Source organism: Lissotriton vulgaris, chromosome 10 (assembly GCF_964263255.1).
Source record: "Lissotriton vulgaris chromosome 10, aLisVul1.2, whole genome shotgun sequence".
Lineage (NCBI taxonomy): Eukaryota > Metazoa > Chordata > Amphibia > Caudata > Salamandridae > Lissotriton > Lissotriton vulgaris.
This window is the reverse complement of record NC_141698.1, coordinates 857,400,004-857,412,753: the sequence shown is the minus strand read 5'-3', so window position 1 is coordinate 857,412,753 and position 12,750 is coordinate 857,400,004. Positions and strand designations below refer to the sequence as shown.

Genomic DNA, 12,750 nt, shown 5'->3' with positions numbered 1-12,750 from the left:
AGGAAAGGGACCCATTGGTCCCAACCTGTTACCTACCTGTTACCTACCTGTAACACCCCTAAATCTAGTATTCAGGGGCACCCATTAACCTTGCTTCCTCAGACAAGAAACCAGAAGAAGAAGAGAAGAAGAAGGACCGAACAGCCCTGCCGAAGCTAACAAGAGGAGGAAGCACACTGATTTGGCCCCAGCCCTACCGGCCTGTCCACACCTCAAACCTGCTCCAGCAAAATCCCAGTCTGTCCTGCAGCCAGCAACCTCGAGAAAACACGGAGGACCTGCCTGCCTTCCATCTCAAAGACTCTGTGTCCAGTGAACACAGGATTTGTTCACCAACTGACTCTAGCTCCACAAGGATCCGCAACTCTGCACCACTCTGCACCTGACGCCGACGGCCCGAGTTTGAGTGGCCCAACAGCATGAGGAGGCCTTCCCGGCAATCCTTACCCGAGATCCGTGATCTGCCTCAAGCCTCCAGCCAACGCCTGCAACCTCAAACCAGAAGGTCCCCCCAACAGTGACCAGGAGCTGGTAAGAAGATCCCTGCACCCGACACCCCACAGCCTTGGGCGGCCCAACCGACAGTGCCTAACCAACTCCCACCATCCCAACTTTCCTCCCCAAGTGGTGGTTGCACCCATAAGACCTTCGTCCCCGAGCCTGCAGTGTGTTTGCAAACCGGAGATCCTCCATTGAAAGTAACAGGGTGCCCAACGCCAAAACAGCACTCTGCACCCGACCGCCCTAGTGCCGCTGAGGGTGCACCTTTTGTGCTAGCTTGAACCCCCATTTGCCTTGAGCATAAGTCCAGGAGCTTTGCTCCCACAACCCAGTGGCCTGCTTGTAAGCATCCACCAACCGGAGACCCCTATCCCACATTGGATAATATTGGGCCTCCGCACTCTGCACGCGGCCTCGCCTAGTGCTGCTGAGGGTGTAACAAGAGTGCATCCTTGACCCTGGGGAACCCCTGAGTCTAACCCCAGAATACCAACTCCCTCAACAATTTACTTACCTGCTAACCGATAACACTATTTTCCTCTATAGGATAACATTGACTGTTTTTCTATTAAAAGTTTTTATATGTGGAGTTGGAAAGTCTAAGAAATCCTTTTAACCCCTTAACCGCGGCACAAATTCTTCGGCAGTGCGGGAGAATTAATGAGCGGGTGGGGCTTTAACGTCCAACAGACGTGCGTTGCACCAGGAAGGTAGTGCTTGCATCGGCCAGCAAGCACTGAAGGGGTTAAAATTGTACTAAATACCATAAACGCTTTTACTCACCTGTTTACAGGAAAAGTCCCAGTGCTGTATTCAGGTATACTGCACTGTGTAAGAAAAGTAATCTTCAAAGTAATCAACTGGTCATTTAATTAAAAAGACTATACAAAGTATGTGTACTGTATTTCCAAAGCATTGCATTTTCAGTACTGTAATCAAAACAAAGTGCATATACAACTGCAATCCAAACTGTGTTACAACTGCAGTACTCCTGTAAAGTATTTATTGCTTACCTGTGCCAGGCTTGCTTGGTTCTATAAAATAAAATAACTAAAATAATATTTTTATACAAAACCAATTGGTCTGAAGTTCAGTGTGTGATATCATTTGCTGATTTAGTGTGTACAACAAATGCTTAACACTACCCTCTGATACAGCCTTACTGCTCGACCACACTACCACAAATAAAGAGTAAGGTGCTATTTACTTTTACCTCTGCCTACCTTTGGGGTTTCACTGGACTCTATGCACACTATACCTTACTTTGGTATAGTATATACAGAGCTGCTTCCTACAGTGACTTATCAGCATTGTCCTTAATTGAATCGTCTTTGAAACGCCAAATATTACTTTTTAGTTTGAGATCAGTCCCATGATTGTAAGGGATATACAAGAGTTGTCCCAGACTAGACATGGTAATATGTCAGTATGGTGGATAAGTTGAGTGTGAATGCTTGAAATGAGTAAAAGGTCGATTCTTGAGTATGATGAATGTGGAAATGAGAAAAATGTATAGTCTTTGGTATCAGAGTGTTGTAATCTCCAGCGGTCCTTCAGCTAAAATCTGGTTTATTGAGATTAATTAAGGCATTATGGGATTTAGATGGATGGTGTGTGGATTTAGATTGTCTATCCGGATCAAAGTCAAGGGGGAGATTGAAATCTCCACCCACTATCATTGGTTAGTTGTCAGGTATAGTTTTAAGGACATCCCTCAGAGAGTCCCAGAAGTCTAGAGAGTCCGCATTTGAACCATAGAGGTTGAGGAGGTGAATGTATTTACTATTCTGGGTGAGTTTCATGAATACTATTCTACCAGCATCATCAGTTGACTGAGATACTAGAGTAAGTTTAGAATTCTTTGATACAATCGTTATTACTCCATTCGTTTTGAATATAGCAAGTGAGCATATGACTTCACTGGTCCATTTGTTGCTAAGTGAGGTAGCTTCTTTATGAACTATTTTAATTTCCTGCAGTAGTATAAGATCTGCTTTTTGTTTAAAAAAGTAATTTCCATTTTTTACTGGGTGATTTACAGCCTTGATGTTTATTTATTTATTTATTTATTTATTTATAATTACATTTGTTAAGCGCGCAGCTACCCAGAGGTTTCCCGGCGCTAAGGCAAACTGAACGGTATAAAGGGTGGGAGGAGCGTCAAACCTTAAAATTAGGAATTGAAAAGCCAAGTTTTAATTCCCTTACAGAATGTCAGAAAGCACAATTCAGAACGCAAAAGTTGGGGTAAAGAGTTCCATAAGGAAGGGGCCAGCAGGGAAAACGAACGTCCTCCCATTTTGGCTCTGTTGATGCGCGGAATCTTAAACTTATTCTGCGTGGAGGACCTAAGTGTACGGGGGGGAATATATTGCTGCACCAGAGCAGAGAGATAGTGAGGGGCTCTACCAGTCATGATCTTGTGCATGTAGCAAAGTGCTTTGAAATTAACTCTGTTCTCGATTCGCAACCAGTGCAATTTCCGCATATGGTGAGTGACCGAGGATCTGGCAGGAAGGTGACAGATGAGGCGAACTGCCATATTCTGTACCACCTGGTACTTCCTGGTTACCTCCTTGGCGGCACCCAAGAGAAGGATGTTCCCATAGTCCAGGCGTGAGATGACAAGAGCCTGGACTACGGTCCTCAGGGTGTCCGCAGGCAGCATCCACGTGATTTTTTTCAGCCACCTGATGATGGTGGTACAGGTGGCGGAGACTTTCACAGCGTGTTGCTTGAAGGTTAGTTGGTTGTCGAAGAGAACCCCAAGATTGCGAGCAGACACTGATGGAATGGGTAGAGGACCCATCTCCGGTGGCCAATGGTGTGGGCCCCAGAGGGAAGTGTCTGGGCCAAACAGGAGCAGTTCTGTTTTGTCCCCGTTTAATTTTAATTTGTGCTTCAGCATCCAATCCGATATTTGTTTCAGCCCGGATTGAAGAGAGGAGGAGGGGAGGTTTTTATTGGTGGAAAGTGAATAGATGACTTGAGTGTCATCAGCGTAGGAATAAATTGTGAGGCCAGCCTGTTCCGCCAAAAAAGCAAGAGGCCTCACATGCAGGTTGAAGAAAAGGGGACTAAGGATAGACCCTTGGGGAACACCGTGAGTGGAGGGGAGAATGGATGAAACTGATGTGGAAGAAAAAACTTGGAACGTGCGATCAGAAAGGAAATTAGCAATCCAGGCCAGGGCGGAACCACCGACACCAACAGCCTCCAAGGTGGACAGTAAGATGGAATGGGAGATGGTGTCAAATGCGGCACTCAAGTCAAGCAAGATGAGTGCCACAGTCTCACCATTATCCACTTGGCGTCTGATGGTCTCTGACACGCCAAGGAGAGTGGTTTCCGTGGAGAAGCCAGCCCTGAACCCGGATTGAGAACCATGAAGAAAATTGGAAGATTCAACAAAAGAATTAAGCAAGGAATTAACGTGTTTCTCCAGAATCTTGGAAAAACATGAAAGCAAAGAAATAGGCCGAAAATTGGAAGGGTTGTTGGGGTCTGCGTTGGCCTTTTTTAGTAATGAGACCACCATTGCGTGCTTCCATTCATTTGGGACAATCGCTTCTGTTAGCGAAGCGTTCAAGACATCCAAAATAATGTGGAGTAGGGCTGGGTCCAGAGAACGCAGAACTTGAGGTGGCATAGGGTCAAGGGGGGAACCAGATTTGATGTCTTGTAGATACTTGTTTAGAAGCGCGAAGGAAATGGGATCCCAAGCGTGAAGTGAGGAGGTGGTGAGCAAAGAGCAGGGAATAGTAACAGGGGGAGAATTGCGTAGATCTTGAACAGAGTGAGTGGAAGTAGCAGGAGTAGAATTAAAAATGGCATAGATCTTATCAATTTTTTCGAGAAAGAAGTTGGCTAAGGCATTACACTGAGCAGTGTCTAGACAAGGATCCTTGGGTACAGAGGATGCACCTGAGAGCTCCTTGACTATTTTAAACAGGGCCTTAGGTCTATTTTGAGCTGTAAGTATAGTGCTGTTAGCAAAATTAGCTCTGGCGGTATCACAGGCCGCATGATAGGCTTTAAGGGCGGACTTGTATTTTACTTTGTGATCAGGGTTATAATTGGAACGCCATATGCGTTCCAATTTTTTACAGTTGGATTTTTCTAGACGGAGGGAGTCGTTAAACCAGGGTGCCGGGGGATGGTGAACTTGAGATTTATTTTTTTGGATAGGGAGACAGGAGTCCAAAGCGGTAGTTAACCATGATCTAACAGCAGGTAGCTCTTTAATAGTCATATTGGAAACCGTGGGTTTCGAATTGGCGAGAAGAGAGTTCAGTTATAAGTCATTATGATTAATCTTATGTTTAACAAATGCGTTGAGCACATAAGCATAAGTAATGATGGAGTATTTTTCGTGTATAAGAACACGGTATAAAAAGATTTGTGTCCAAGGTATGTGAAGACCTGTAAGCTTGAGAACAAGACTGGATGTTTGTGCTGTGAATCAAGGACTGACATAGATGATGTAGATGGTAGAACACTCAACAGTGTGGAGGTGAGCAGTAAGTTTATGAAAGGTTACCGGAAACACCTGTTAACAGAAATACCTAATACCTATATGCGTGCGGGAAGTGCATCCATGATTATGTGTAGTGAAAATGTCTGGTAAGACTTCTAAACAATTAAGTAAAGGAGAATAAACAGAGTAATTGACAATTAAGTGTGTAACGTCTGTAACTTAGCAATCAACGTGTAGCTCAACAAGTGTAGGCAGGTTGTAAATGGGACATAAACAATCAATCAGCATGTTTATTGAATTGAACCAAGAAAGACAGAAGGAATGGAAGCTTATCTGCTAATAAGTGATGCTAGGGGAACAAGAGTCATTAGCGTGTATCAATACTACAGTGTCAAATTTTGCATTTATTGGAACCTGAATGTTGGGCTTCCATGGACTTCCATGGAGTGATCTTCTTGCTCTGCCAGGAAAGTAGAGAGGTCTTTTGTGTCTATGGAGGTGTGATGGCTACCCTCCACCAGAAATCTAAATCTTGCTGGAGGTTCAGTTTCTGTACAGAGGGTGCAGGGCCAGGAAACCTTTTCATGTCTCCACAGTTGCTTTGGAGTAGTCTTGGGAAATGTTTATTTTGTGGCCGTTTTAGGCAATGCGATTATAGCTGAGCATGTATTTGAAGTTCAGTTATATATGCTGGAAATGGAGTGGTTTGCAGAAAAACTGAAAAGCTGTTGATTTGTTGGCTGGCTTGAAAGAAGGAACTGGGCGTGCACGCTCAAACTCAAAATCCTTGGTGAAATTTATGCCAGTTATTTGTGGAGGCCATTTCTCCAGGAAGAAACAAACAAGACAGGAGAGCTCAGAGTCCTCGGAGCCCTCCAGCATACCAAAGATATACAGGTTGCCTCTGTGGTTCTTGTCTTCTAGCTCTGCAACCTCTTTATGCAGTGTTTTTTTGGACAATCGGAGTAATTTCAATTTATTTTCTGTTTTGGAGAAGGCATCATCCACGATGCTGATTCGTACTTCTGCATTTGAGAATTTGTCAGTCATATTTCTAATGTTCGCCCTTATGGTGCTTAGTTCCAATTGCATGGCGCCTGTGTTTGTTCTAGTAGACTTGGCCAGCTCATGAACATCAGCTGGCTTCTTTAGAATAATTTCCATGGTTGCGTTGATGTCTATTTTCCCTTTTATCTGCAATTCTGGAGCCAGGTGGTCAGCTTTGGAGCACTTTAGTAATGTTTTGGAGTCTTTTTCTGCCATGGTGTAACCGATTTGTGGCATTTGGAGGCATTCGAGGTGCGTGTAGATCCTAGCTTGGGATTTTGAGGCTTCCAGGCGCGAAAACAAACAAATGTTAGATGGTAGCTGCCAGCCGGTATTCAGTAGCTAGCGGTTGGTACAGGAGGTGGAGCAAGATGGGCAGAAAGAGCAAAGTCACTGGCTAATGTAGGTCAACGCACCTGATAGCACTTGGGTCATGCTGTTTAGTCACTGCCCAGATAGTGTAGGGAGAAGTGGGCCATCTGCGCAGATGAATTTGGGTGCACATTTGTATTGCACTAGTATACATAGTTATGCCCCCGATCAGTTGAGACCCAGAATTAGCAGCTAGCAGTAGGAAGAGAGGATTTAAAGGTAGTATAGCAGACCACGAGTTGCAGAGCCGTTGGTGGAGGCCAGTTCAAAAGATGATTTAAGGGCCTGCCGCTTTTTAATATCACAGCAATAGACCCAAATCAAGGTACCTGTGGTGAGCCTCAAACACTCCCTGTCTTACAGTAGAAGTACCTCAAGATAATTCAGCACAAATCCGTTCACAATCACTGGTAGACCCTGGTACCAGTCAGGGTCAAAGCCATGGAGAGCAATCGAGGGCTTGAAGCAAATTATAGCCTTGCTCACATTGAGTTTTGCAACACCATCTTGGTCAGGCAGGATCGGCAGGCCATCGTAAATCTGCACAACTGTTTTGAATTTAAAACCCAGTATACTAGTCTGCATGCAGTGCGATTGTGCTGGATTTGTGGAGCGATGTTTGTTTAATGTTTGTGGCCAATTTAAAGTACCATGGACTGAGAATTAAAACAGGACCATTTTAAGGTCAGGCATGTTGGCAGGGTGATCCTTCAACCAGATCGATATTTTCAGCCAAAGAAGTCGGGGGGGGCAATGCTGGAGAAGCGGTGCAGCGCTCTGAGGAGGTCTTATGCTAATTTAGGGAGATAAACAGACGCTATCTTCAGTTAGTTGCAGTGTTTCTCATTTCATACTGTCGGATCAGCCGGATCGGTGGACTGGGGTGACACTGAATTCCCGGTACAAAACAGGTCCCTGAATGGTGCTGCAGGGAGTTCCCTAAGCTACTGCATTCTCGATACCTGACGGTCACTATAGTTGTTGTCGGTGACCAGGTTCATGTGAAAATAAGCATGCAAATCTGTATCAAATGTCTGCGCCGACAGGAGCTGCAGAATTACCGTACCATTGCCTCACCGTCTAAATCTAATTCCGATGTGGAAATTTGCTTGGCCTAATTACAAATGGCGACAAGATTTTACTGTCCGGAAATTCTGGCAAGTAAAATTGTATGAGATGTCCTCCTTGTACTGTCGTCCCTACCCTTCCAGCGCCCTTCCCACCACCTCTGCCTCTTGTGGAAGCCAGTGGAGTGCTCCCATTTACCAGCTGTTCAGTGCAGGTTGTAAATTGGTGTGTTAGAACCACTTCTAAAGGGAGTTTTGTGTGGCAGTTTGCACAGCACTTCGATTTCTACACATTTATTCCCAATTCCAAGGTATTTAGCAGGTAATGGGTGGTATTCCAAGTGGCCGCTGGCACGGATCAGGGGAGGAAGGGTGATGTAAAAAAAACCCTCTAAAACAAAAGCTTACCTTATCGCCGCCACATCTCTCCTGGCGGCTCGAACAGGTACCAGGAAGCACCCACGCTCCCCTGACCAATCAGAACGCTGCAATACAGCGTTGTGATTGGTCTGAGCACAGTGGTTTGGCATTCAGCCAGGGAATGGGGGCCCGGGCATGTTCTCCATGCATGCTCTATAACATGCAAAGTGCGCATAAATGTTTGGCCGGCCAGAGAGGGCCACCCAAGCATTGATTCGCATTTAGAGTGGGCTAACCACTCCTCCCCTGCCCTGCTCTGAGGGCAGAGCATCCCCGCCAACCCCGCTGCAGGAACAAATAAAATTATAATAACATGCTGTTATTATCATTTTATTTTTCCTTTAAAAGGAAGTGGGGCGACGCTCCTCCACCTTAGTGGAGGAGCTGCCACTGGGTATCCCACGCGGAGATACTAACAGATAATAGGAATTCTGGACACTGAGAATCTCTAGAGGAATGGGTAAATGTGCATTTATTTAAAAAACCCAGCCTTTGAATTGCTTACCTAATATTCGATCTTTTTGGAATACAAGTCAATAGTCAGTGGCGGCTCCTTGCCTGCTAGTTTCTCCAGGTCAGGTAAATTATCCGCCTACTTACAACACACCACGACCAAAAGTGTGTAGCACATAACACGTAGCACCAACTTAAGAAAAGAGATTTTGAATGACATACCTCACTATACCGAAAGAGTTGGTTCTTCACATTTACCTCACAAGCCACATTTCGTTAATTTACAGTTCATGTCTCACATCTGCATACATATGGAGATAATGCCGAACATTTACGTCTTTTTCCACAGGGGTCACCTGAAGTACGAGACATACCACTGCCAGAGGAGCTCGTCTTCACCTTGGATGAGAAACTTCATTATGACATCAGACAAGCCAAGGAGCAGTACTTCCAGAAGGTGATGCTTCTGTGTTCCAGTTCATCAAAATAAAATAACACTTTAGAGCGTGCAGCATTTAGATGAAAAGACATTGTAGGACGTACATTGCGATGAATGTAAATGTAATTGATTTAAATAGCACTGTATCACCAACCGGTTTCTAAGCGCTTGCTTAGGGAACCCGTCCTGGTATTCCCCTGTTAGATAACCCATTACTGGGCATCCCCAAGGTGAAAGCCAGGCATCCAACTGTGAGGGGCCGTTGTGGAGATTAAGCAAGCTATTGCCCAGAGTTACAGAGTGGGACTCTATGATTGGAATAGGTACCGAGGTGAGAATTGTCAGGTCAGGGGAAATTCGTGCCCAAGATCCGCCAAGGTGGGGAATTGAACCCTGGTCCAGGCCAGACCTCTGCATCAGGGTCTGCCGCTCCAACCACTTGAGCCACACTGAATAACACTTAAGAGCGTAGTGACGCTGGTCTTGTTACAGTCTCCTTGCTGAGTTGTTGTAGGCTTTATAACTCTGCACACACACACACACCCACATCCCTCACACACACACATCCCACACATTGGTTCTCATCTTACTTTGAAGTAATGTATTTAATTTCACCAGAACAGAACACTGGTGTTTTGTAAATATTATGTCATTTTGCAGTCGAGAGTTGAAGTCAACTGTTTAGTAAAATGCAAAACGGGGATGGGGGTTGTGAACATTTTTGGTTTTGATGTTATTATGAAGGATGTTTGAGAGTTTATGGCTTGATATATATTGTACAAATGTTGTTACTGTTGCTATTGGCCTGGCGAATTTCGACACTATTTAACACTGCTGCGAATTTGATTGCTCCCCTACATGTTGTTTCTGTAGTAATCATCAGCCTAAATAGATGTGCAGTTGCATATGGCACTTAGCCCATCAGTAGATTCTGTAGGGACAGTTTAAAAGTGGTAACTGAGTGAATTGTCTCTGGCACCTTAGGAATTCTGCGAGTCATGGTGTTTGTTTATGAAATCATGCATTTTGTCTTACACTTCAGGCCTTGGAACTGAGTTTGGCGCATTGCTAGAGAGTTGCTCACCTTCAGATTGCATTTTTACGTCTCCCTTAAGTTAGCACTGAGCCAACTTAATTACTACTTAGACATTTCTGGGATATCTTATGTAGTTCCCACATGGGCAAGTTTCCTTCACACCATAGCAAGCTACTATGACCTTCTTCAACTTGTTTGCAGACGCAGGAGACACAAAGGGCAATTTTGTTGTACTGTCACACACTACCTAAAGTTTTCTCGGTTCGATGTTTCTGTACACTTGGAATACCTACTTTATTAGATGAGAAGAAATGGCTGTATCTCTGTGGTAATTAAATGGTGACCCCGGATCACATAATGTTGTAATTGATGCAAATTTCCACATTCATTGAAGAATATTATTGGCCTTAGCCTCTGGCTCATAGCATTGGTGTGGGAACAACATTCACCCTGCCTAGCTCTTTTGAGCATCCCGGTGGTACTCACGGCGGGTTGCATTCTTTCAGTTGGCCTTGCCAACCCCCTTTCTCTCGACTGTTATTTGTGTGAAGGTACCAGAAGGTCTCTGACATATTATTAATTTGAATTGAAACACTTTTGGAAAGCCTTCCCGAGTCAGAGATAGATTGTATTTCACATGCCCTGATTGGAGGTTGTTTTCTATTTGTGTACTTTTGCAGATGGGCTGATGTGTCGCTACTCAGTCACTTATTATGGTAATACATACATTTAGATATTTTTTCCTGAGTACTGTGGGAACAGGGAGGCTGCCTCGAAAGTGAGATATATGTGTTACCTGGTTTCAGTTTAATGAAGCCAAAACTAGGAATGAAGCAACAGAGCTGCATGGTATTAAGCTGTATGGTATTAGGAGTACCAGATTAAAAGTAATAGTCTGAATATTATGAAAAAGAAAAAAAGATAATACAAAAAGAGGAACTCAAGGAGGTTTAGCAACTTCTTGTTGAAAGGGAGATTTAGGCAGAGAACGAAGGGCACAAGAATCAAAAAATGAAGTAACCGGGTCCCATAACTGCTTTCGTTTTGGGGCTAAAACAGGTGGATAAACATATGTTGTATCTAATCTATGATTATAGCACACAGCATACCACCAAGCCTGATAAAATTGCTATGTTGTTTCTTATTATCAAAGTATTGTATTACTCTTTATCTCCTAGCTGGTATTTTTCTTTTTTCTTTTTGTACTTATCTCATATGAACTGTTTTTTTCTTATCTATTTTTGATTTTTGATTCTCGTTCTCATGTGTTTCATTTATTCTTTCTGTATCAAGTTCATGCTTTCGTGTATTTAAATTGTGTATATGACTTTTTTAAAACTTTCAATAAAGCTTATTTTGAACTGAAAAAAGTAATAGTCTGATATGCCATTTATACGATTCTAGTAAATTGTATTTTATATTACTAGGCAGCTGACTTGCAGCTGATTACTTACGCATTCACATCTTTTGGCAAAGCACATGTCAAGCCGAAGAAAATGCATCCTGATGTATTTGTGCAACTTGCTCTTCAGTTGGCCTTTTACAAGCTTTATGGACGGTAAGATATTTGTGTTTGGTAATACACAAGTCGCTCCTTTTCCCCTATGAATCATTTATTCTATTTGATGGATTTTTAGCATCACTGTGTAAAACAAAGTCTGCCCCTTGGTGTTGTTCCTTGAACATTCCTCCTGCAGTTTGTAGATGTACACAGAGGGTGACTTTGATTGACTAATGAATTGTGTGAGAAAAGAGAAGTGTGGGGACTCCTTAGGAAACATACGGTTTGTAGAATGCAGCGTATTAATGAACAACAGGGTTATAACTCCTTGTATACCCAGACTAGTGCTTTGTGAAGTTTGTAACTTGAAAAATTACAGATACATGCCATTTTTGATCGTTGAAAAGTATGGAAAGGTTATATACTTGCTAATTAAGCTCTGGAAAGTCGAACTGAGGTATCAAGAACAAAGTCGAATTTGGGAGTGGTCATTGGCCCTGCTTGTTGCTATAAATCACGTTCTAACTCAAGAAGTTACTTGGTTTGATAGAGCAGTGCCCTCTACCATCAGACCAGCTGAGGCAGCAATAGGAAGGTAGACCAGAGTAAGGATGCGATGAAAACACATCAAGGGCCAGCTGTACGACCCATCAATTTGCGACTCGCAAATTGCGATGTAGAACAGTGTCTCAGACAGTTTGCGATTCCCAATGAGGTCACAAATTGCATGCCTCATGAATATATTAATGAGGCTGTCGCAATTTGCGACCCCATTGAGATTGGCTAGCCCTCTCAGGGATGGTGACCTGCTGGGTTCAGCAGACCACCATTTCTGGGACTGCTTTTAAATAAAGCTGTCTTTTTTTTAAAAAATGCAGCCCGTTTTCCTCAAAGGAAAACAGGCTGCATTTAATAAGAAAAATTAAACTTTTCAGTTTAATTTTTTAAGGGCAGACAGTGGTCCTTGGGACCATTGCCTGCTCTTAAAAATATTTTCACCCATACTCACAAGGGAAAGGGGTCCCCTGGGGAAGACCCCTTCCCATTTGTGAGTGGTTTATCACCTACTTGAAGTAGGTGGTGAACTTCGAGTGTTTTGCGGTCGTAAATGCGGTCGTAAAACAGTTGTACATGGCATGTTGACTCACTATTAGGAAGGGACGCCCCTTCCTAATAGCGGAAGTCACAAATGCTATTTTGCGAGTCAGTGACAGGCAAAATAGTGATCCAGCGCCCCTATAGAAATTCCGTCTCAACAACAGCTATTCACTACCTAATACTCACCATACTATTATATCACAAAGGCCCATATGACTGAGACAGAGATTTGGGCAACTGAATCGTGTGGCCTAATTAATCAAAACTATCTAAATTTCATATGTACATTATATACAACTGCAGTATAATATTTTAACCATAGGTAAATATAAAAACATT

General features: G+C 43.5%; 1 protein-coding gene across 2 annotated transcripts in view; it reads left to right on the top strand.

Moving 5' to 3' along the window:
- Positions 1–12,750, top strand: part of LOC147688905 (peroxisomal carnitine O-octanoyltransferase-like) — a 553,955-nt gene that overhangs the window by 446,825 nt on the left and 94,380 nt on the right. For both annotated transcript variants that reach the window (XM_086941801.1, XM_086941802.1), the window contains 2 exons: positions 8,687–8,794; positions 11,240–11,370. In XM_086941801.1, coding sequence (XP_086797927.1) covers positions 8,687–8,794; positions 11,240–11,370 — 239 coding nt within the window. The remainder of the gene's footprint in view (positions 1–8,686; positions 8,795–11,239; positions 11,371–12,750) is intronic.